At 36.5% G+C, this 24,301-nt stretch overlaps 3 protein-coding genes across 8 annotated transcripts in view; all 3 read right to left on the reverse strand.

Annotated features, from left to right (window-relative positions):
- LOC127657372 (inositol hexakisphosphate and diphosphoinositol-pentakisphosphate kinase 1-like) overlaps nucleotides 1-2,082 on the reverse strand; it is a 49,245-nt gene extending 47,163 nt beyond the window's left edge. For 5 of the 6 annotated variants that reach the window (XM_052146129.1, XM_052146144.1, XM_052146153.1 and 2 more), the window contains exon 1: nucleotides 2,019-2,082. The gene's annotated coding sequence lies outside the window, so the exon portion shown is untranslated. The other variant, XM_052146168.1, reaches the window with a different exon arrangement.
- Nucleotides 2,083-2,363: 281 nt separating this feature from the next.
- LOC127660986 (methionyl-tRNA formyltransferase, mitochondrial-like) lies at nucleotides 2,364-9,163 on the reverse strand. The gene is made up of 9 exons (XM_052151504.1): nucleotides 8,653-9,163; nucleotides 8,365-8,565; nucleotides 8,147-8,269; nucleotides 7,924-8,026; nucleotides 6,835-6,910; nucleotides 6,641-6,732; nucleotides 6,477-6,555; nucleotides 6,300-6,367; nucleotides 2,364-2,719 (listed from the first exon to the last, which is right to left on the reverse strand). Exons 1-9 carry the CDS (start codon nucleotides 8,910-8,912, stop codon nucleotides 2,513-2,515), a joined length of 1,209 nt encoding a protein of 402 aa, XP_052007464.1. The 5' UTR covers nucleotides 8,913-9,163; the 3' UTR covers nucleotides 2,364-2,512.
- Nucleotides 9,164-10,976: 1,813 nt separating this feature from the next.
- LOC127663399 (zinc finger protein 280D-like) overlaps nucleotides 10,977-24,301 on the reverse strand; it is a 31,151-nt gene continuing 17,826 nt past the window's right edge. The window contains exons 9-18 of the mRNA XM_052154974.1: nucleotides 20,536-20,693; nucleotides 18,895-18,995; nucleotides 18,669-18,815; nucleotides 15,134-15,268; nucleotides 14,814-15,025; nucleotides 14,557-14,697; nucleotides 14,415-14,477; nucleotides 14,202-14,320; nucleotides 14,080-14,107; nucleotides 10,977-11,953 (exon numbers count right to left, since the gene is read on the reverse strand). Of these exons, the coding sequence (XP_052010934.1) occupies nucleotides 11,509-11,953; nucleotides 14,080-14,107; nucleotides 14,202-14,320; nucleotides 14,415-14,477; nucleotides 14,557-14,697; nucleotides 14,814-15,025; nucleotides 15,134-15,268; nucleotides 18,669-18,815; nucleotides 18,895-18,995; nucleotides 20,536-20,693 (1,549 nt within the window). The 3' untranslated portion in view covers nucleotides 10,977-11,508. The remainder of the gene's footprint in view (nucleotides 11,954-14,079; nucleotides 14,108-14,201; nucleotides 14,321-14,414; nucleotides 14,478-14,556; nucleotides 14,698-14,813; nucleotides 15,026-15,133; nucleotides 15,269-18,668; nucleotides 18,816-18,894; nucleotides 18,996-20,535; nucleotides 20,694-24,301) is intronic.

Consider the following 24,301-nt stretch of genomic DNA (forward strand, 5'->3'; position numbering starts at 1 on the left):
TTTTACAGCATATATTAATCAATCAGGATAAGCGGTTGACGATGGATGGATGGATGGATATTAATCAATGTTATTACATGTATCTCACATTTATAAAACAAATTAACGCAGGATTCAGATAATACTTTACATATAAAAAGACAATGGGAATTTTAGATAAACATAATTATTGAGGATGACGTGAGGAATGATAGGGGACCACACACACATTTTCTGGGATTGTCCAAGAATCAAACAGTATTGGGAACAGATAAAGGGGGAAATTAAGATCCTAGGATTAGATATGCCTAAGATTCCATTGGTTTTTCTGCTTGATGGAACCCCTCCTGGTATGTTTAATAAAAATCAATTGTACATATTACACATACTTTTACACTTTATGACTGCCAGGAAAATTATCACGGTGAACTGGATGAAACCCCATGCACCTACTTTAACACAAAGGACACAGAGACTAAAACAAGTGTACTCTATGGAAAAAATGACTGCTATGCTACAGTTAAGAATGAATAAATTTCAACAATGGTGTGCGCCAATTCAAATGTACTTGACTTGATGCAGACTTATATTATGGAAACTGTGTTCCCCCAACCAATGTCGATGTCTTTATTATTCGTATCTTTTTATTTTTTTTAACTATTATCAGTATTATGTATCATTAACCTTTCTGTACTGTACTAAATATCCAGTCTATAATAGTGAAATAAGGCTGAGCCAGCTGTCAATGAACATTTTTGGTTGTTTTTGTTTTCTGGTGCACCACTAGTTAAAATACTCCCTGTTTTAAAAGTATAGCCACAAGACATAAACAATATGCATGTTAACATGATTTCAGTGTGATAAAATCACTTACTAACCTTTTCTGTGTAAAGTTATAGCCAATTTTGCAGCTTTGTTGCCATGACGATGTAAGGTCAACAAACCCTGAAACTACTGTAAGAATTATGATTTAAACAACTTTACAGCTCAAATAACACAAGTTTTAACAGAAGAATTCAATTAAGTGCTCTTATAAAATTATAAGCTTCACATTTCTGCCTTTAGATTATCAAAAAATTGGCCCCATTCACTTCAATTGTAAGTGCCTCACTGTAACCTCCATTTTTTTTTTTTTTTTTTTTTTAAGAAAAAGCAGTGACAAATCGAAATTATTTTTTGTGCTAATCAACATTATGCCACAAATGCTGTCGATTGTGCTTACCTTGTATTGAACCCGGAATATTCCTTTAAGGCATTAGTTTTATAATAGGAGTACAACATGACAAATTATATTCTTTATGCCCCTATTACAACCACTTTTTACTCTGTATTCATCCAAATATTCCTAATGACCACATGAATCCATTCTGCTCTTGGCACATGTGTTATTTTAGGTAAAGCTGGTTCTCATACTTAACACGATTATCCCTCATCTGAACAAAGCATTAGAAGTTCATTAGTATTACGAGCTCAAAATCTCCATTTACAGCTGTTCAACTGGATAAGGAGCACAAACATAACCTGGACATAAGCCCTACATATGCATCATCTACTTTATATATTATACACTCTATTGCAAATAGTAACCAGTTTGAAATGTCAAAAGCACAGAATGTGCTGAAGTAGCGTCTGATAAATATACACGTGTAAATGTAACGGCACACAGTCTATGTATGTATCAAGACACCAGATAACGGTCTCAAAGCACTACACCTGTGAACACATCATAACATGTGCAAACAAGCATAACAACAGCCATTACATAACCGTACACATCAAATTCTAAAAACACCAAAGAACTAAATATATTAGTTGCCAAAACACTTGCCATTTCTAAATATATAAGATTGTGAGTAGGCTGAGTGGGCAAACGCTAGCCGCTATACGTTAGCTCAGTGTAAACAAAACACTTTTATTCAACTATTCGGTCAATCCAATAACCACCGAAGCAAATTAGACTCAGTTTCAAGAATATTGGAGCTCTTTAGTTTCGTGCCATAACGCGGAGCTAATCGGCATTCCCCCCAATGATAACTTACTACGTTGAAATGCGAGGCGATGTTGACGGTTTCACAGCGGTCCTCGGATTTGACAAGTTCTAAATGAAACCGAACATGACTTCGGAAGCGAAAATAAACAAAGGTTTCGGCCAATGAGAGAGCAGTATTTGCTGAAAGACCGCCACCCCAAGAAGGCGGGGCTTATGTGGCAGCAGCTGCCAAAACATTATACGTTTTTTAGCATTGAGTTTTCAAATAATATAACAGCTTTTAAAATTATGTAATACTATATTATAATAGCATTTTAAGATATAAAACCAAAAGTCACGAAGCAGAACAACCATACAAATATAAATGAATTAAAAACAAATTTTATTGTGTTTACATTCATTCAACTCTTCACTGTACAAATGCACATACATAGCCTTTTACTAAATACAACACTGTCTTAAAACAGACAAATGTTGTTGTTTTTTAATTAGAGCAATTGATTGAGATTGATAATTTATTCATGATTGCAAAAAAGCTAGGCTTCAAAGTGAAGTTTTCTTCTGCAGTAGCATGTTAGGCCTGCTGTCCAGTCCTCCTGGAGACTGACATCTCTCTTTGTTACTATGGAAGAGACAGGTGTTTGGGGAGGGAGATTTCTTCAGCACACTCTGGTGGAGATATCCATTAAAGAAATCGGCGGCGGACAACCTTTTCTTGAAATTCACTGTTTTGAACCCAACCCAGCCATCCTTACAGAGAAATTGTGTGGAAAAAGAGACAGAGACATGAGAATGTCTTATTACACAATGTTAAATGTACAACAGTTCAGTTAAAGGAATATTTCGGGTTCAATAAAAGTTAAGCTCAATCAACCGAATTTGTGGAATAATGTTGATTAGCACAAAAAAAATATTTTGAATCGTTAACATAAAAATTATCGCTGTTAAAAGTATAGCCAAAAGACATACACAAAATGTGAGTTAACATGACTTTAGTGTGATATCTCAACAAACCCTAAAATTACCATTTAAACAAATTTACAGCTCAAATAACACATGAGTTTTAACAGAAGAATTAATGTAAGTGCATTTATACATGTATAAATTTCACATTTCTCCCTTTAAACCGGTAAAACAGTATTTTTGCTTTCCTGTTCGGAAGATCTGCAGCCTCCTTTCCAACTGGTAACCATTCAGGACAAAATAAAAGAACGGTTAATAATGTTATTTATAAATGACTCTGCACAAAGGGTGGGTGAAATACCAGTGGCTGGGTTGCCAGATCTAGCAAGAGTAACAAGCAATCAGGTCTGGAAAACAAGTCCAAAGTAAGACACTTGCCTCACCAAAATAAGTGAAAATAAGCTATAAAATCTTTCTGGTGTGGTGAATTTATCAGCATAGAAATCATAACAAGCACACCGTTAACTCAGTACAATTTACATTTTTAATTAACCCGGCTTCTCACTCAAAAGCCGGCAGCATCACATCTGTATTAATACATAATATCTAACAATAATTCAGTGAAAACATCTGAGAAATGTACTTTTTACCTCTAATAATATTTTCCTTGCATCTGGATTAGCCATACATATAGTAAATGTAGTAATTATACATAGTTTTTAAAAAGGTCTTCATTCACAGAATGCGACATTTAGGCAAAGAAATGTTTGATGCAGCAGCTTCCTTCAGGATCAAATCACATGTTTTTTCAGGCAACACGAAGTGGTGTAATTCCAAATATTTACTGCAGTAAAGCCTTTGGTTTCATGAAAAAAATATTGGAACGAAATTAACCGTTTATGATCAGTTACTAGCATTTCCAAATAACGTTTTCACTATGGAACAATTACAAATTATTTAGTTCCCATTTTCGGTTACGTTCTGCAAAATATTTTGTTTGTTTTCAGTTTTCGTTCCTTGAACCATTTTCAGTCCCTCCAAAAATTGTAAGTGCCTTACTGTAACTTTGATTTTTGCAAGAAAAGTAGTAATCAACATTATGCCACAAATGCTGTCGATTGAGCTTAACTTGTTTTGAACATGGAATATTCCATTAAGGCTAGTACAATGCAAAACAATGTACTTCTAATACAACCCTTATTCCGAAGAAGTTGGGACAGTATGAAAAATACTAATAAAACAAAAGGAGTTATTTGTAAATTATATTCACCATTTACTATAATGAAAGCACAACAACTAAACATTATATGATGATTAATCTTGTGAATAATTTTTATTTTTTTTATATGTGAAGTAATTTCAAATCAGATGATTGCAAAATTCCAAAAAAGTTGGGACAGTCGAGTGTTTACCACTGTGAAACATCACCATTTATTGTAATAATACTTATTACGCATTTAGGTACTGAAGACACAAGTTTGTTAAGTTTAGAAAGTGGAATTTTCCCCCATTCATCCATTATGTAGATCTTTAGCTGCACACTTGTACGGGTTCTTCATTGCCGTATTGTGCGCTTAATAATGCACCACACATTCTCAACTGGAGATGGTCGGGAATGCGGGAAAGCCAATCTAGCACTCACAATCTCTGCTTATTCGACCAGCATGTGGTTTGAAGTTGTCCTGCTGAAAATGCCAGGATGCCCCTGGAAAAGATGGTGCTGGATGGCAGTATATGCTGCTGCAAAATTTTTACATATCTGTCTGCATTAGGGATGGTAAGATTCACCGATTCGTATCGGTGCATCGGCATAAAAGTTAACAATGCATCGATTTAAACAAAGTGTGCATCAGATACAAGTTGGCATTTGTATTGCAAGGCATCGTTTTTTTATTTATATATAATTATTAGTAGATGCGCTATATTTGTAAAGTGACCAATAATTTGTGACCATATATTATATGTAGATTGATTTCTCCTCTCTAAACGGTTTCACCAGCACATTCTCTCATCACCACTGCAGCTACGTGAACATGACGTATAACAACACTACGGAGACCGAGGCGTGTCCTGACAGTCACATATGTCGATCGTAAAGGCAATGCTGGTAGATCGCACAAAATTTAAATGTGTTCTCAATAAATTTTAATAAAACTAATTATAATGTCTTTCCTTCCTTTAGTTTCTGTCTGACTTGCACTTGACGAGTAAATTTAGACCAGGCAAGATTTCGTTTATTCAGTTGCCATGACAACTAGGTTCACGCCTTCCAAGGGTTTCTGAGAACGGAGCGTGAAATTGCGAAACTAGCAGAGTTTGAGACCTGCTACCAGCAGCTACTGCCCAGATTATGCAAAACGGTCTGATTCCATTCAGTGCAAGTCATCAGAATAAGGTAAATACAGAACATTTCTTAATTGTTCATCCCTGAGCATCCTTAAATTGTGTCACTGTTAAATGTGTGAACTGTTAAAAGTGTAACTGGAGACAGAACAGGAAAATAACGTCTGGTTTTATTTAATCTTTTTTTTTTGCACTACAAAAGGCCTTTTTGTGAAAGGTCCATGCGTTAGAAGTCAGAAGGCACTTAAGTTAATTTATGATTTACTGTCTATCTGAACCAAAGAAATAAAAGCAAACTATCTGTAGCCTACCATATTGAATTGCATAGCATCATATTTTTCCCCATTGCATCGTATTGCATTGAATCGCATTGTGTTTAATCAAATTTAAATCGTATCGCACTGCATCGTAGCCGCTTCATATGTATCTTTAATGTATTGTATTGTTGGCTATGCATCGAGATGCGTATCGCATCGGCCCCAGTTATGGAGATGCACATCCCTAGTCTGCATTTATGGTGTTCTCACAGATGTGTGAGTTACCAATGCCATGGGCACTAACACAGGGCTTTTGGACCTGACACTGATAACAGCTTGGATGGTCTATTGCTCTTTGGCCCGGATAACACGACAACTTTGTTTTTCAAAAACGTTTTGAAATGTTGGCTCTTCAGACCAAAAACCACAGTTCTACTTTCCATCTAAGATGAGTCCGAGACCAGAGAAGTCGGCAGTGCTTCTGGATAGTGTTTGATTGTTGGCTTCTGCTTTACATAGTAAAGTCTTAACTTGCATCTGTTGATGCAGTGGCAAGTGGTGTTTAAAAACAAAGGTTTACTAAAGTTATTCCAAGCCCATTATCCCAATAAATCCATTTTGTTTTTATTCACATTTTTCATACTGTCCGAACTTTTTCAGAATTGGAGTTGTCAATCTCAACGGTCACTGAACCATTAGAATGACCACTGTAGTAAAATACTATTTCTGTTAAATTATTTTGTTATAATATATTGTGTGCTGTCATATATCATTGCATGCTGAAAACCCAATTTGGTAGGTACCATCTCGTAACCTTGAGTGCATACCTTGCAGCGAACCAGCAGGGTATTTGATTCTTTCTGATAACAGACAGACCCAGGCACTGCAGATAAATCTGCAAATGCAAAGAAAACATGACCACTTATTGCACTATTTTCAATAGATATTCTTGGTAAGTTTATCAACTAGCCAAAAAACAAAATGAGTTAGGCAACTCCTGTTACCTGGAAAAGGCATACTCCATTTGCCAACAAAGTCCAAGAGTTTAATGGGATTTCCCATCCATATGGTTTTCAAAGGAATCTGGTCATATAAAAACAGATATTAACACTTTGTCTAAAGATGATTAAAACATAAATGATGTAAAAAAAAAAAAAAAAAATCTTACCCGAGATCCAATAGCTCGACATAGTCGATCAATGTAATCACAGCTGTACTCTTCCCATGTTACCCAGGCCATTCTGGAACTGATTTTGGGAGCTTAAGATAATAACATAGTAGATTGATGTATAATGTAGATTATCTGTTTGAAGATCCTTTTTTACATGGGTGGGAGGTTATTACTTAAAATAACATGCTTACCGAAGGTTGCACCCTCTTTAGGTTGCTCCTTTCTATTTGCTATCCTCTCTGGAAGGTGTCTTAGTGTGTCCATTAACTATTGATATAAATGATATGACACAAAAGATTACAAACATAACATGACCTTCCAATTAATTTGAGAAACTGTTAAAGTAATAGTTCACCTAAAAAGGAAAATTCTCTCATAATTTACTCACTTTCATGTTGCCCCTGATGTGTATGAATTTCTTTCTTCTGCTGAACACAAACACAGATTTTTAGAAGAATATTTCAGCTCTGTTTTTACATACAATGCAAGTGAATGGTGACCAAAACTTTGAAGCTCCAAAAGCACAGAAAGGAAACAGAGTTAATCCATAAAAATCTAGGTCTTCTGAAGTTATCCAAATTATTTTGGGTAAGAACAGACCAAAATGTAACTCCTTTTTCACAGCACATCTTGCCATTGCAGTCTCTGGGCATGATCATGATTTCAAGCTCGATTGTACTTCCTATACGCAGAGCACTAGATGGCGTTAGGAAGTATAATCGAGCTAGAAATCATGACCGTGTCTAGTGACTGCTGTCAAGATTTATAGTGAAAAAGGAGATACATTTTAGTCTGTTCTCATCCAAAACTGATCGGATCGCTTAAAGAGATGTGGATTAAATCACTGGAGTGTTATTGATAACTTTCATGCTGCTTTTTGGAGCTTCTGTAACATTTTGCTCACCATTCACTTGCACTGTATGGTCCAACAAGAGCCAAAATATTTTTCTAAAATTGTGTGCAGAGGAAAGAAAGTCATACACATTTGGGATGGCATCAGGGTGAGAAAATGGTGGGAGAATTTTGTGTTACTATCTACATACTACTATGTATTTTTATGTGAACTATCCCTTTAATGGAACAGCACAACCCACCGACACACACACACACAATATGTAAATAAATAATCATCTCGGTTTACCTTCTGGATCTTAGTGACAAAAATATAGAAAACTTAAGCTGAAAACTTTACACAATAACATTTTATGTTAAATTTAAACTAAAAACACAACAAATTGCCATTACAGATCTTCAAATTTACAAAGTTGGGAAGAAATTACCATTCTGGCACCCACAAATGCCAAAGTGGCTCCCAGCTCATCAGCAGTGCAGTTCTTTGGAACCTCATACAGCTCTTGTTGGAGAATGGGGCCCACATCAAATCTGAAATCATATAAAATACATTATAGGAATATTTTGCAACATATTCTGTTTTGCAATGTTACTTATTCTTTAATGCATCTTTTCTTTTAGTCCTATCCTACACAATTAGATAGCCTTTACCTCTTGGGTCTTATTTGCATTATAGTTACTCCCGTGACACAGTCACCATGTAGGACTGTATGGAAGATTGGAGCAGGTCCCCGCCACCGTGGCAAAAGACTAGGGTGCACATTCAGGATCCCACTGTGGAAAAAAAAATCACATAAAATTCTAATGAGTTCATGCTGTTCAAAACATTTTGAACACAAGCACACTATAACTACATGCCCATTTCTTACTATGGCATTTTGTTGATGATGCTCTCCTTAAGTAAACAGCCAAAGGACACCACCACACCCACATCAAACTGTGCACTTAAGTTCACATCTGGCCATTGATGAATCGGAAGTTTGTGCTGCTCTGCATACTTCCACACTGGAGCATCACTGGACAACGTCACGACCTCAAGAGAATCTATGACTTCAGCTTTTGTGTCATCTCTACAAAGCAAAACAATTAAATAATGAATAATGAAAAAGATGATAGCACAAAATGGAGTTGTACTAATACAAACTGGACATCATTACCGAGATGCATGTAGCATTTTCAACGATTCCACTGCAAAATCGTCACTTCCAAAGAACAATATTCGCCAGGGTGGTTTTGAAACAGGTTGTGTTTGACTTACAAAAGATGTGCGTCTGTTTAAGAGAAATGCGTCTCTCCTGTGTCTAACATGACTTTGACGAAGACATGTCGAAATCCACCGTCCGATACATTTCCTGCAAAGTCCTTGTGAGAGTAAACGTCCATGATTTATGACTTTTAAATAGTTAAGGTTCCACATCCTGTAATATAAGGCTTAAAAAGCGACAGACACTATCATTATAGCTACCGACACCTTAATTACAGACATATAACTTAATCAACACGAAGAGTCCCAGTAGAGTCACTGTAACATTTCATTATCCTTTTAGTCAAGATTTTCCAGATATTTTTCACAATAAGGCGAATAAAAATAAAATAATCCGTTTTAGTAAACCAGCTGATGACTGTAGCAAGGTTATGGTAAAGCGGTATGTACACACATACTCATGTGTCGGCCGCCATGTTAATGGCGTCACTTCCGCTTTAGCATTCTGTCAAAAAATTAAACAAATAAAATGTGGACACCTTATTGTGAAACATGTCTAAATGTATATAAATACACCTATATATTTTGAAAATTTAATGAAAAGGCAAATTTATTGATCTACACTAAGAAAACTTGAAAATTAATATTACTTGACTCAAAAAACCTCTTTGTAAAAAAGAAAAATGCATATATACACACACACACACACACACACACACAACTTTATTGGGTACACCTGTGCACCTACTTATTCATGCAATTATTTAATCAGCCAATCATATGGCTGCAGTTTAATGCTTAAAATCATGCAGATAGGGGCCAGCACCTTCAGTTAATGTTCACATCCACCAGCAGAAAAGCATTTTTTGCACACAACACGTTGTGCATTGAAATGGATGAGCTACAGCAGCAGAAGACCCCTCCGTGTATCACTACTGTCAGCTTAGAACAGGAAACTGAGGCTGCAGTGGGCACAGGCTCACCAAATCTGAACAGTAGACGATTAGAAAAACATCAGTTGGTCTGACAAGTTTTCTGTCAGCTTGAACCTGTCAGCCCATATAATTTTTTTTAACTACACCTGCATTATGATGTTTTTAATTTCCAAATCCAGAGTTATTTTGATATTTTTTTTTGCTAGAGCTTAAAGTAAAAAACCTGGTGCAACCGGGGGACAGTAAAAAAAAAAAAAAATTAAAAGCTAAAATAAAAATAAAAAATACATTGGTTTGACACGTAGTTTGGAATAATATATTCTTATTTAAAAAAGCAGTGAAGAATTTTATTTTGTCTACAAAGGTAGTCACGTGGTGTAAAGAAACCTCCAGTTAGCCATTCTGTCGTGTATATTTCTGTTATAATAGCCTAGAAATAATAATAAAAAACATTTTTGTGACAAACAAAAATGTTTTTGACTTTTTATGAAGAGGTACATTTACAGGTCAGAAGGAGTAACCATTAATAAAAAATTTTATCAATTGCTAATGCCTTTTATGTATATGCACTTACATTTATACAATTGTTAACCTTTTATACATTTCCAATAATATACAAATATAATGAACAGAGACGTGTACGACCGACAAATGCGACCTTACGCCACACCCTCCCTCATTACACAAATATATATCACATGAAAATGATTGAATCAATAAGCATTCAAGTTTATATGGTTTGAAGCTAGAAAATGAGCATGGAAATAATGTCAGAATACTCCCTTGCCTAACAATTGCGACAGTTTATATAACTTTTTTTTTTTAAATTATTGATTATTATTAGTGTATTCAAGGTGTTTCAATACCTTTTACTTGATGCTCACACCACTTGACATTTTTTTATTCTTTTTTTAAATGCTATAAATATTGTATATATATGACATGAAGTACATAAATATAACATTTGACGTTTTAAATTAGTTATTTAAAAGTTTTTTATCACCTTGAACAACCTTATTTGTCAATAAAAGATATGCTTTTATAACAAAGCATTTCTATAAATTCGAAATCTATACATTTCAGAGGAAAAAACAATTGTCCATCGATTACTTGGCTGTTATTATCCAGCAAAATATATGCATGCATGCTACCACAAGTGGGTGCTCTTCACCAAATGAAGCAAAAGCATCACAGTTACAACTGAGCAAAGGTTGAGAAAAAGTTGATGATTCCCCAGTATTATATTATATGTAAGAACAGAACACCACTCCAATTAATATGTTATAAAAGTTTATTACTGATCAAGACAAATGAAGGAAATCTATACATTGAAAATCTCTTTCAGTCTCAATCAATCAATGGAGAGGTGATCATCAATTCAGGGTCCTATCCTGATCGAGTACATCCAACCATAAAATATTAAACATAAATCTAAAAAAATATTTCTTATGAGGCATTTTATTCCTACGTACAGTATACTGAGAAAATGCTGAACTTGAAAAGGAAGATGTGCATATAAGCTCCAAGTCTGTGTTTTACTGTGATCATCTGTAGTCAAATAGAGACAACAATTATGGGCAAAATGACTTAAAAACAATCATATGTATAAGAACATTCACACTTATTACTGCCATTACAGCTAAATTTCAAACTAGAGGTCGCTTCTTGACTAACCTTTAAGTACAGTAATATTGTAGTTATACAGAAACAATTATTTTTGAACTCATGTTTTAGCACCAACAGAATGTTTTCATCTAATAATGCATATTTTAAAAAAAAAAGGGAAAAAAGAGAGACGGTCAGCAGGAAACTGCTGCTTCTAGAGTCTTGCTATGCTTCAAAGGTTCCTCATTCTATTGTACAATGGGTTGCTGTTAACCGTCCATCTCCTCTTGAGAGTTCTTCGAGGAATCGTCTTCCAGGACCTTGGATGGAGTGAGAGCTTCCAGCTGCATGTCTGCGTTCACAGACTTTGTTCCATCAGTTGAACATAGAAAGTCAGATGGTGTTACACCACTCTCATCTGAGGGGGAACAAAGGGGGCTGACAGGAGCCTCAGAGGGTGAGTGAGGGGGAAGGCTCTTGGGCGATTCCTGTCCTGAGACATCATTGGGTGTGGTCTTCACGGTCTCATCATTCACCTTGTCTGGATCACTTTGTTCAGTCTCAAGAACCTGTAACCCATCCTCCTTTGTGTTGTAATTGTTTGGTAAGGGTTTTATATCAGTAATTTGAAGGGGTTCAGTCTCATCCCGATCCATAATCTCAGAATCTGCCTTAATGGAGAGATGTTCAGAATCATCTTGGATCTCCATTAGCCTGAATGATGAAGTCAAACAACAAGAGAAAAGCAAAGAAAAATGAAACAGGAGTGATACATAAATCTCCTTAAAGATTTGCAAGCTGTCAAGTCACCTGACTGATATACAATCAAACTTTTTTAGTTACAATAGCAGTGTCCAGGTTACATTTCACCCCAAAAGAAAAAGACGCTATATTTCCCAAAGTAACGGAAGTCTTTATTTAGGATAATTAAGATTTTTGGGATTGTGATTTTATTTTTATGACAATTAAGAAAATGTTCCGCCTATATACTGTAATGCATCCAGACATTTCACTTTGAGGTTTTATTTTTGTGTGTGTGAAATTCCCATCATTTGAAATTGTTAAGCAATACAAAGATTTAATAATAACAAAATAAATATTTGATTTAAATTAGCATAAAGAAAGAGCTTTACAACAAATACTTCCATAATACAGACAGTTTACTGTTGAAATAATACATACTGTTTTGCATAATTGTCTTAAAATACATAGTCATGATGCTTGATGGTCAAAAATACAAGGCTTTTCCTTTAAAATGTAATTTCTTTTTGATTTTGAGGTGAAATATGACCTGGACATGATCTTGGCAGATTTCTTGAGATTCACTCAAAAGCCCTCGTTTGAATGATTTACAAACCACAGCATAAATCCTAGCAAACAACAGGGGGACACATTCCAATTTTATTCCATTTTAATTCTAATTCGTTTTTCGTAAACAGTCTAAAGTATGAGCAAAGTTGACAACTTTATTGGTATTTCCAATTAGAAAGAGACAGAACTAACAGTAAGTGAACAGTAATTCTTCCACTTGCCCCTCACAGCTACTCACAAGGACCCCTCTCTGTGGTCCACATTAATAAGGATGTGCTCTCCAGCCTTAATTAATGCCAAAACTAATTAATCCTGAATACCAATTACACTAATGAAAATATAGATTAATTTCTTACAATAAATGATATTTCCAAACAACTCCGGGTTAGGGGGTCTGTATTCACACCCCTGTTACATCAGAAAAGGTAATTTGTCTCAATCAGGCAAGCTACACTCCCAGTCTATTTTTAATCTCCTCTTTTCACAGCCCTAACCTCTACATTTAACAAAAATACAAATAAGCATATGGTGTCATTGTACACCAATACATCATACAGCTAACAATGAGAGCAAAGAAAAAGTATGCCAAAACATTTCAAGTAAAACCCCAACTTTTTAAAAGAGGCATCAATTCGTAGAAAATAATTAACAACATGACAAAAGCAACAAAATTCAATATTTTATACAACATAATTACAGTATAAAACACTTACAAAAACTAAAGTATTATAAATAGCTAAGACAGTTCACCCAAAAATAAACACTCATCATTTACTCACCCTCATGCCATCCCAGATGTGCATGACTTTCTTTCTTCTGCAGAACACAAATTAAGATTTTATAAGATTATCTCAGCTCTGTAGGTCCATACAATGCAGGTGAATGGTGACCAAATTTTGAAGTTCCAAAAGTACATAAAGACGTCATAAAATAAATTCACATGACTCCAGTGATTAAATCCATGTCTTCAGAATTGATATGATAGGTGTGGGTGAGAAACAGATCAAAATTTAAGTCCTTTTTTTACAATAAATCTCCACTTTCACTTTGTTCCTGGCAATTCGCATTCTTTGTGCATATCGCCACCTACTAGGCAGGAATTTATAGTAAAAAAAGGACTTCAATATTGATCTGTTTCTCACCCACACCTATCATATCAATTCTGAAGAGATATATTTAACAACTGGAGTCTTGTGGATTACTTTTCTGCTGCCTTTGTGCTTTTTAGGCTTTTCTGCTCTAAAACGTTCTGGTCACCATTCACTTGCATTTTATGGACCTACAGAGCTGAGATATTCTTCTAAAAATCTTTTTGTTCAGCAGAAGAAAAAGTCATACAAATCTGGGATGGCATGAGGGTAATTTTCATTTTTGGGTGAACTACTCTTTAAGAGACAAAAAAACAACATCAAATGCCTAATGGAATCTCATGTGCCTATACTGGTTTGTCATTTTTTTTATTTTTCTGATGTGTCTTTGGGCTGTTTAACAGTGGTGCATGTGCTTAAACAAGAAAATTATTTTCTTACCAGTTCATTTCTGATCCTCCATTTGCAACTTTAAAATGTAAAAACGGCATGTAAGAAAATTTGACATTTGTAACAAAGGAAAACTGATATTTCTGCAGTAAGTTCAAGGCGGAGTATGATACCTGGCTCCATGATGATCTGGCAGGTGTGGTTTGGCCTGCTGAGCAAATGTTCAGTCATCTGGTCAGAGCCAGAGGCGTCTGCCACAAAGTCACACTTGAGGCATACCAGTGTAAGACTCCTTGAACAGAAAAAATATTTCATAATATGTACAAGTATACACTTTACCTCTGTAAAAAAATAATAATATAGTGTCAAAATGCATCAAAACGTACCGTATACCACATGGAGACCTCCTCATTCTGCCAATACGTACTTTTGAAGAACTGCTGTGAAACCTAGAGATGAGAAGACCATTGTCTAGAGATCTGATCACCTTCATTTGAAACTAAAAATGTAATGCGGTCATCTCTTTACCTGACCATGTGCTGTCTGAAAGCATTCTGGCAGCTTGTTCTGTACTTGCATAAGCTGCACTTCCGTGACAAAGGATAATGAGTGTAAGGATCCACAACTTCGGTGAGACACTCTGCACACTTATGTTCTCCACTTGGAAGTCTGTGGAGAATAAAGTCTTGTCAATATACTTCTGAAAGCATATAGACTGTGACTCTCTAGTCTAACTTGAAATACAACACATTAACTAGGTAAGTGCCATGACTAAGAAAACTCACTTTAATTTTTTAAGCTCATTATTGTGGATTGTTCGGGTCGAGCTGGGCTGGTTTGTGGTTTTTGTTTTTCCTCCATTAAAGTTGGGTCTGGATGTATTTGCTGGTGTTTTATTGGGTTGTTTGGTTATTTGGGGACTTGTGGGAATGATATAGGACTTGCTTGAAGTGTTTGGACACACCGGTGCACCAGAAAGTGAGGCCCGAATCGTCACCTTAGAAGATAAAACAATGCTGATAAAAAGTAGAATCCAAAATCACATGTAAATTTAATTTCAGTGTTAAGTGGCATTTAATTTTAAAGGATGTTGGTTCCAGCAGACCTTGGTTCCTGGAGGCAATCCTTCAAGTTTTCTTGGCTTCTTAAATGTTCGGTGGAAGTGTGTTTTGTGCTCCACTTTTTCCTTGTAGGTGAGAAAATTTAGTCTGCACTTTCCACACCTTTGAATTCCCTTTTTCTAGAAAATATAATCAGAAAGACAAAGTAAAGTATATATTGTACATATAAGTGTCAGGTTATATTTACTTATTTCCCATTAGAGTATTCTATTTTATGTAAGAGCATAAAGGCAAGTTTGTTTAAAGCTCAAGTATTTGACTTTTTTTTTTTTAATTATCCCTTTTCTCCCCAATTTGGAATGCTCAAATCCCACTACTTAGTAGGTCCTTGTGGTGGTGCGGTTACCCACCTCAATCTGGGTGGCGGAAGACAAGTCTCAGTTGCCTCCGCTTCTGAGAGAGTCAATCCGCACATCTTATCACGTGACTCGTTGTGTATGACACCGCATACTCATGACTCACAGCATGTGGAGGCTCATGCTACTCTCTGCGATCCACGCACAACTTACCACACCCCCCCCACTGAGAGCGAGAAACACTAAATTGTGACCACGAGGAGGTTACACCATGTGACTCTACCCTACCTAGCAACCGGGCCAATTTGGTTGCTTAGGAGACCAGGCTGGAGTCACTCAGCACACCCTGGATTCAAACTCGCAATTCCAGGGGTGGTAGTCAGCCTCAATACTCGCTGAGCTACGCAGGCTCCCAAGTATTTAACTTTTTGATGTTAAAATGCTTTCTCCAATCTCAGCTTAATATGCAGAGACAACTATAAATAAGCCATTTATAGTCACATTATTTCACTGTGGTGCTATAAAAATATTGCACTTGAAACACCAACATAGACCCAACCAAACACATAAGTGTGGATGAAGAGTATGTTTTAGGGCTGGGTGATTGGACAATGTAATATCCCAATGCCGATACTGACTGAAATATGAATTCAAATTAGAGGTCAACCGATAGTGGATTTTGCCAATACCTATAACTAAGGTAGTGGGAAATGCCAAAAACTATTAATTGGCGATAGTTTTCAAAATCAATTAATAGAATGTAAAAAAATAAAATAAAAATCTCTTTACTCATTAAGAGTCCAAAATGATTAAAATCTCAGATCCAGTTTTTGCTCAAACAAAATTCTAATAATAACAAGAAAAAGATTTAGGGGGGCCTGGGTATCCAAGCGAGTATTGAAGCCGACTACCACCCCTGGAGTCACAAGTTCAAATCCAGGGTGTGCTGAGTGACTCCAGTCAGGTTTCCTAAGCAACCAAATTGGCCCGATTGCTAGGGCACGTAGAGTCACATGGGGTAACCTCTTCGTGGTCGCTAAAATGTAGTTTGCTCTTGGTGTGGTGCGTGGTGAGTTGTGCGTGGATGCCGCAGGGAATAGAGTGAAGCCTCCACACACAAATTATTTCGTGGTAACGTGCTCAACAAGCCACATAAGATGCACGGATTGACATCTCAGATGCAGAGGCAACTCACCTGGATCGAGGGAGTCACTACGCCACCACGAGGGCTTAGAGCGCATTGGGAATTCCAAATTGGGGAGAAAAATAGTAGGGAAAAAAAAAGATTTAGTGCATAAAGTGGTATTTTCAAGTATAAACAAGACCGGAACACACCGGGGACTCTTGTTTTGAAATGACAGAAAAACAAATCAATAGATAACCGATAGTTCCAAAAAGCAACTATCGGCAACGATTAATCGGTAAAACGATATATTGGTCTATCTCTAATTAAAATATTAAAACGTTAAAAGCATTATTGATTAAAGAGGCTGGTTGTATTAAATTTTACTGCCGTTAAATTAGACCCAAATCAAACATGCTCTTTGAATAGCATGAAACATTTTCCAGTTATAACCAACTCTCTAAACTCAAACTCATGACTTGTAACAAATACTTGGCTTAGCAACTAAAAAAAAAAAAAGCATATACAGTATATTCGAAATTTAATTATTAAGAAAATACAGAAGCTGACAAATGTCGAGAGAAGACATTACGAAATGTCATTAAAGCGAATAATGAGTGATAAAACATTCTAGCCTTTATAAAAAAAAAAAATGTATTCAAAAGTAATTAAAAAAACACTGCTTTGTAACATCAACTTGTATTCATCATCCACTTATGTAGAAAAGTTTTTAATTTTCAGGCATTAAATAAACTAAAGTTGCATTTTAAAATCAAATTATGCCATGTGTAGGCACCATTAAACAACCTTATGATTTGTTTAGGGAAAGCGCAGTTTAAGAAACAAAGATGAAAGATATTAAATCATAAAACAATACAAAAACACGTTTGCCTTGAACCTAAAATTGAGTTTGACTTCATTTTCTTTAGGCAGCATTAACTGCATTAACAAAATGCAATACAAACACAAATTCGATAAGAAAACAGTAGAAATTATAAGGCAGCATTAATTGGGAACCACAAGGGTTTCACCTAATAGGAAACTGGCACAGACTAAGTGAAGTAAACAAACTGTTGTAGCTGTTTTATGAAAATAGAAATGATGTGGGTTGTGAACTCTTTAGAGGTAATGGTTTATTTATATTTCTTTTCTCTTATCATTTTCATGTTAATATTTATATGTCCACAAGTTGACATAAACGGATACTTGCGCAACAGCATATGAGGCCGGAGGAAGTTTAGTTACTTCTTCAAGAATGAACAAAGTGATGTTGATTTTGCAGATTAGTGTGTAAAACTGTGCAAACTGTATGATTAGAAATGGCAACGTTTATTATGCAATTTCTTTGTATGTAGCCTTGAATAGAGCTGTTCAGCTTGTAGTCCAATAAACCTAGAAGAGAATTTGCCATTGGTTCCTTCAGGATTTTCCTATGGGGTTTTATAATGGGATATTTGAACTAATGTGTGGTAAACATTACTTGATGATACATGGACTTTTTGTCCTACAACATAAATTACACACTTTCATACCGCAAACATTAATTTTGAAGCCAAACTTAATATTATATACTTTTTTTTTTACATATGAATGGCTGCTTCAAAATTCATGTTTGAGGTATGAAAGTGGCCATGGCAAATTAACCTTCTGGGTTCACCTACAAATTGACTTCACAAATGAAAAGCTCTATAAGTCTTTCATTCAAGCTGTCAAACCACAAAATGACACTTGTAACTGAGAATACATTGTGTTGGCTCTATGAAAGATACATGTTCACAGTAGATCATCTAGTGATGGTTAGAGTAAATAATCTTTGTCCTTTGATAATGATTTGGGGTTAATTTAATGGAAAACTATGCGAGTTGCGCACCATGGCACTTCAGAATGTTGATGCTGAGCATTGCCATACCCCCAAATCCATCGACAGATAGACAGATAAAGCCCAGTCTAAGAACATGTCAAAAAGACTCTGGCTCAACATACAAACTATAAAGTTAGGTAAAGGTAAAAGTAGTAAATTAGACATGGGCAATAAATCCATTTCCAAATACCTACCTGTAAAATTCAAATACAAACATACAGATGAAGTCACACACTTACTTGATGTCTCATGTAGTGTTGCATGTACATATGGCCACTGCGATGGACTTTCAGGCAGAAGGGACAAAGCAGGTCTTTAGTGTTTTCATGAATTATGCGGAAATGGTTATCCACATCAGAGAAGAAGGATGACCTGTAGTTACAGACCTTCAAAAGTGTAAAAACAAAGTGAGAATCAAGCATATTGAAATAAAAAAAATTACATAGAGCAATGAAGAAGCTTTACCTGACAGGCATAGGGCATCTCTCCAGGTTTGTGATTATCCCTCATGTGTTCCAGAAGCACTTGTTCCGTCTCAAAGGCCAATTCACATATTTTACAGTTGGCTTGGGAATAAACAAGATTGCAAAATGCTTAACTACAACCATCAAGTTAATCCTTTTGGGTACAATTCTCATTCCAATGATACCACCACTGGCAATTGTTTCGTAACCAAATTAAGTTGGTAATGTTAAACCGGTTAACCTTGTTTTGACCACAAGCCTAAAAATAGAAACCCAAAATTCAAGGGCTGTAGTTCATTAATCCTTTGGATCATAATTGTGGTCTCTTTTAAAAGACACATGAAAGTTTGTGGACAAAAAGTCAGAATTAATAAATGTCATGAGGAAAAATAGTTCTAAAAGCTCAAATGTATTGTAAAGTGATCAAGTTTTTACCATAACATATTTACATTCAGACACTGACATGCTTGATGCAACAATGAAACTATGAACAAGTCTGATAATGGAAACTGGAGGATAGGAGTTATATGAAATTTTTCCCAAGACCATGTTATGCGAGACTGACTGTGTATAACATTTGCCGTTAGGATTATCATCATTAATGCAGAATGGTTTAGAAAATACTTGTTTTAACAAAAGTGTCAGTCCACTTAAGAATAGTTCACACAAAAATGAAATTTCTGTCATTATTTACTTCTGTCATGCCAACCCAAAAAAAAAAAAACCACCATAACATTTGTCTGTATGACCAGTGTGCTATATCAAAGTCTTTCTAGCAAGACACTCCACTGAAGCCATTTTTAGAACGCTCTCCATTACCAGTCTTTAAAGTGTAGCTCTTATCTACTTCATTTGGCAAAGACCGAAATCTCCAAATGGTTGGTCAAGATTACGATCAAAGAACATATTTCAAAATGGTGCCTTTATTCATTTACCTCAGATTTAGCAAAAAAACACAAAAAACAACATAATTTTCCCAGCTTGTACAGCTAATGCGCATTCTCGAGTTAAAGCCGCTGGGCATTCCAATTTCTCCCATTCATACTATATTAATAGAAGTGGCCCATCTCTGCTAAATAGTCTCTGGCTACATTCTTATATAGAAGTTTTTTGTGTACAAAGACACATTTTAGTCATTATTCACTGATAATCTTTCTTTCCGCAAAAGTTTGCTAAAACAATGTTGTTTTTAGTTGAATCCGACATGTTGCATTTAAATGTGCCATATTTGTTTTTGAACATGAGTACAGCTGATTTTAGAGCTTCAACAGAGTGGAAGATTTCAACAAATAACTTACATTTTGCTCTGTTCCTTACACAAATCCTTCTATGGCGCCAGACAACTTGGAATATAGTACACAAGTCATATGGACAATATTTACAATAAGCTTATGGTGTTTGTTTTTACTTTTTGGAGCTTGACAGTCATGGTTACTGGAAAAGAACTACAAAAGAGCTGCATTAACATTCAGCTAAATATTTCTTTTTAGTGTTTAATGGAAAAAAGAACAGCATACAGGTTTGTAATGGCGTGAGGGTGAGTAAATAATGACCAAATTTTCATTTTTGGGTGAACCACAACTTGAAGTCCTGAAATTAAATCAAATGTAGTGCGCAATGGTGGTTAGGTGTTGCAACTTACTGGTGGATTCAAAGGGACTATGGGCACTCTCTATGTGACACTGCAGCTGAAAGGGAGTCGAGTACTGCCGGTAACAGTGTTGACATGTAGTATGACTCTCCCAGCTCTCACTGTTCTGCTTCTCTAACTCCAGGTGATGCTTCATGTGGTTCATGAACCTGAGAGGGAGGGAAAAGACAACAGAAGGATGAGAAGGAAAACGGATGGCGTTATAGAGAGGGAACGAATGAAAATAAAGCAAAGAGAAGCAGATGGAGCCAGTAAGAGAGAGAAGTCAATGGGGACGCCTGCGATACGTGACATTAATAACATTACGGTGAGTTAAATGCCCCTCTCCACAGACAGCTGCTGTCTGGGGAGAACTCGCTCTGACACAAGCGGGACCGCCGTTGACAAGGTGTGATAACTAAACAGGAAAGCCTTTGAAGTGCAAGGAATTTGAAGTGAATGTCAAACAGATGTACAACACGCAAAGAGGTAAACCACTAAAAAGTACTGTATCTTCTCTCTCAGAACTGGAGAGAACTCTATCTGGAGTTTCCTTTTGCTGTTCAAGAGGCATCTAAAAACAGACATGCATCCCCAGAGAACACTAAATGGCACAGTTCAGTCATTGCTGCAGAAGTTCATGCTGTTTTTAGGGCCCAAGCCTTGAAAAGGCAAGGCCCTATTGTTTTCGTTAGAATATTATTTTTCTTACGACTATTCGGGCACTTTTGTTGCTCTTAACGTGCTCTAAAACTCTTGAAACTTTGCACAAGGGTCAGAACCCGCGGCCATTAGGGCCGGGCTGAAGCAGGTACCGGGGCGTGGCAGGGGGGCTCGACGGCGCCCCCTGGAACGGGGTCCGAAAACTTGGTCCATAAATCAAACACGCTTGCATGTAATAATATGAAACTTTGTACACATATAGATCTCATCGTTTCATATATCCTTCATACTTTTACTTTTTACCCCAGCTCAACAGGAAATCGTCTATTTAGGGTTGTTTGGAAAACGCATGCAATGGAATTTGAAATACTCCTCCTAGAGAATTCCACCAATCGCGAGGCGAGGAAACGAAATGATGGCGCGAAAAGAGAAACAGGAAGTGTGTTATAACTTCTGCATACATTAATTGATCTCGATGAAACTTCAGCAGTGTGTTCGCTGTAACAGGCCGATCGCATGGATGTGACTATTGTGAGTCAAAGTTATAGCGCCACCAACTGGCAGAAGGAAGTGTGTCACTTTCAAAATGCTTTGAAATCACCCTCTTATTTTTACCCGATTTACTTAAAACTTTTGGTGTGTAATGTAAACACACGGCAGATGTAGACATGTGAAAGGATTATTGATATCTTGGATACTGTTGCCGTGGCAATGCTTCAAACTCGAATATTCTTTTTTGATGCTTTTGAGACTCTTAGCATTCTTGAAATTGCATGAATCTCGACAGACACATCACATTTATTAGCCAGTAGACATGTGCAAAGTTTCAGAACGGGCGTGGTGCAGGGGCTCAGTAGCGCCACCTTTTGACAAAAGTGAGGGGTTGGTTTTACACTTTGACCCACAGTCACAAAACTCAGTAATTATATTGTTCTCATCGAGCCGGACAACTTTCTAATATACAGTCATTAGCTCAGACCAACAGAAAGTCAGATATTTTGGTTTGAATGTGGATGTTTTGGAGAATTTTCTCTGCCTCTCCCACTGACCCTACGTCTCTCTGTGTCTGGGGGGAGGGGGATGATTTGGCTGTTGAGTGAGAATGCTTTTATTTTTGTTTTTCAAGGTTTTGGGGCCTTTAACGTGCTCGAAAACTCTTGAAACTTTGCACATGGGTCGGAACCCGCGGCCATCAGGGCCGGGCCGAAGATGGTACCCGGGCGTGGCAGGGGGGCTCGACAGCGCCCCCTGGAATGGGATTCGAACACTTGTCCGTATATCAAACATGCTTGCATGTAATAATATGAAACTCGGTACACTTGTAGATCTCATCGGGCCGAACAACTTTCGTGCTCTAAGTTTTACGCCAGCCCAACAGGAAGTCGGCTATTATGGGTTGTTTGGAAACACATGCTCTGGAATTATATATATTCCTCCTAGAGAATGAATCCAATCGCCACCAAACTCGGTCGGCATGAAGTCAAGACATTGAGGATGCTACATTCCGGACGGATTACTGATATCTCGAACGGTTTGGCCGTGGCGAGGAAATTGATTTAGGACTAAAAAAGGACACAAAGTGTGTTATAACTTAGTTAGTTCTATCTACAGTTACAAAACTCGGCGTGTATATTGTTCTCGTCAAGCCGAACAACTTTCTAATTTACAGTCATTAGCTCCGACCAACAGAAAGTCAGATATTGTGGTTTGAATGTGGATTTCTTGGAATTTTTCTCTCTCTGACAGACAGAGTGCCCCCTCCCGTTCTGTGTTTTTTCTCTCTGTCTCTCTCTGACAGACATAGTGGCCCTGCCATTCTGTCTGTGTGTGTGTGGGGAGGGGGGAGGGAATTTCTCTGTTGGAACTTTGAAGCTCTAAATCGCCCTGAACATAGACATCCCAAGCCATTGAAAAGTACAAATGGTATTATTTAAAGTTTTTTTTATTTCTCTCTTACGTTGTAAAATGCCACGTTTTTGAATGGCATGTAAAATGTAAAAATAATCACTCAATCTCCATTTTGTTCTCTGATCTGTAGCTATTTTAATGATTTAAAAATCAAAGCACTGACCATTTAAAGTGTGAGCTTGTACATTTTGAAATAGTTATAAACAGTCACAGCAATGCAGTGTTATTATGTGCCTAGATAGTCTTTCAAATAAAATGAGTTTACCCCAAAAAGATATTTCTCTCATCATTTACTCACCCTCAGGCACGTGCACACATAGACATCAAAGGGGGCTTGAGCACCTGCCCTTTTTCTTCCTCGAGAGAAAGTGCCCTTTTTTCTGGGGTGTTTATTTATTTTTATAAATAAATTAATATATATATTCCTGTTTGCGCACAGCTTCCCTGTCAAACAAATATATTTATTAAATAAAAAATCAAAACATCAGGTCGGTAGATGAGATTTTGTCGATGCCCGCCCTCCCTCCCTCCGCGTCGTGTACAGTGCCTCGACTATACAGCCAATTAGCCAAAAGCAAATATAGTTAACTTGTGTCTTGCTAACATTCATGACTCATGAGCTACTAGCTAATGTAATAGGTTAGCTAAAGTCTAGCTAAGGCAATATATCATGGCCATACAGGCCAATATATACTGTACTTATTGGAGACATTACAGGTGAATACAGTCAAATTTGTGTGATGTACTTAACATAATGATAAATAATCTTAAGATATTATATCGTATGCTATGTATTGTGAATACACCCATGTTAAACATAAAAATGTACTTCCATTGCATATCATAGGAACACATAAGCTTAAATTATAATTATATTGATAAACCTGTACAAAGACCTCCAGATAAATACTGGCCTTCTGGATTAACACATTTAAGTGCTGCAAAAGATATTGACCTATGACATCAAAAATTATTCTACATTTGAATGACCTCATAGATGTGACTATTGTGGTTCACGGTCATAGGCCCTGTCCCAAATGGCACACTTCATATGAATTTTCAGTCTTGTGTATTTATTTCATGTGTCCATTAACTCCATGAGACCGTAGGGTGTCTTATTTTTCATTTTAGGTATCGGAAGGGTGCTCACGCATACTTTGTGGTCGATATGTGCCCTCAATGAGCACTTTTGCAGTGCAAGCTCTAC

Source organism: Xyrauchen texanus, chromosome 2, assembly GCF_025860055.1.
Source record: "Xyrauchen texanus isolate HMW12.3.18 chromosome 2, RBS_HiC_50CHRs, whole genome shotgun sequence".
NCBI lineage: Eukaryota > Metazoa > Chordata > Actinopteri > Cypriniformes > Catostomidae > Xyrauchen > Xyrauchen texanus.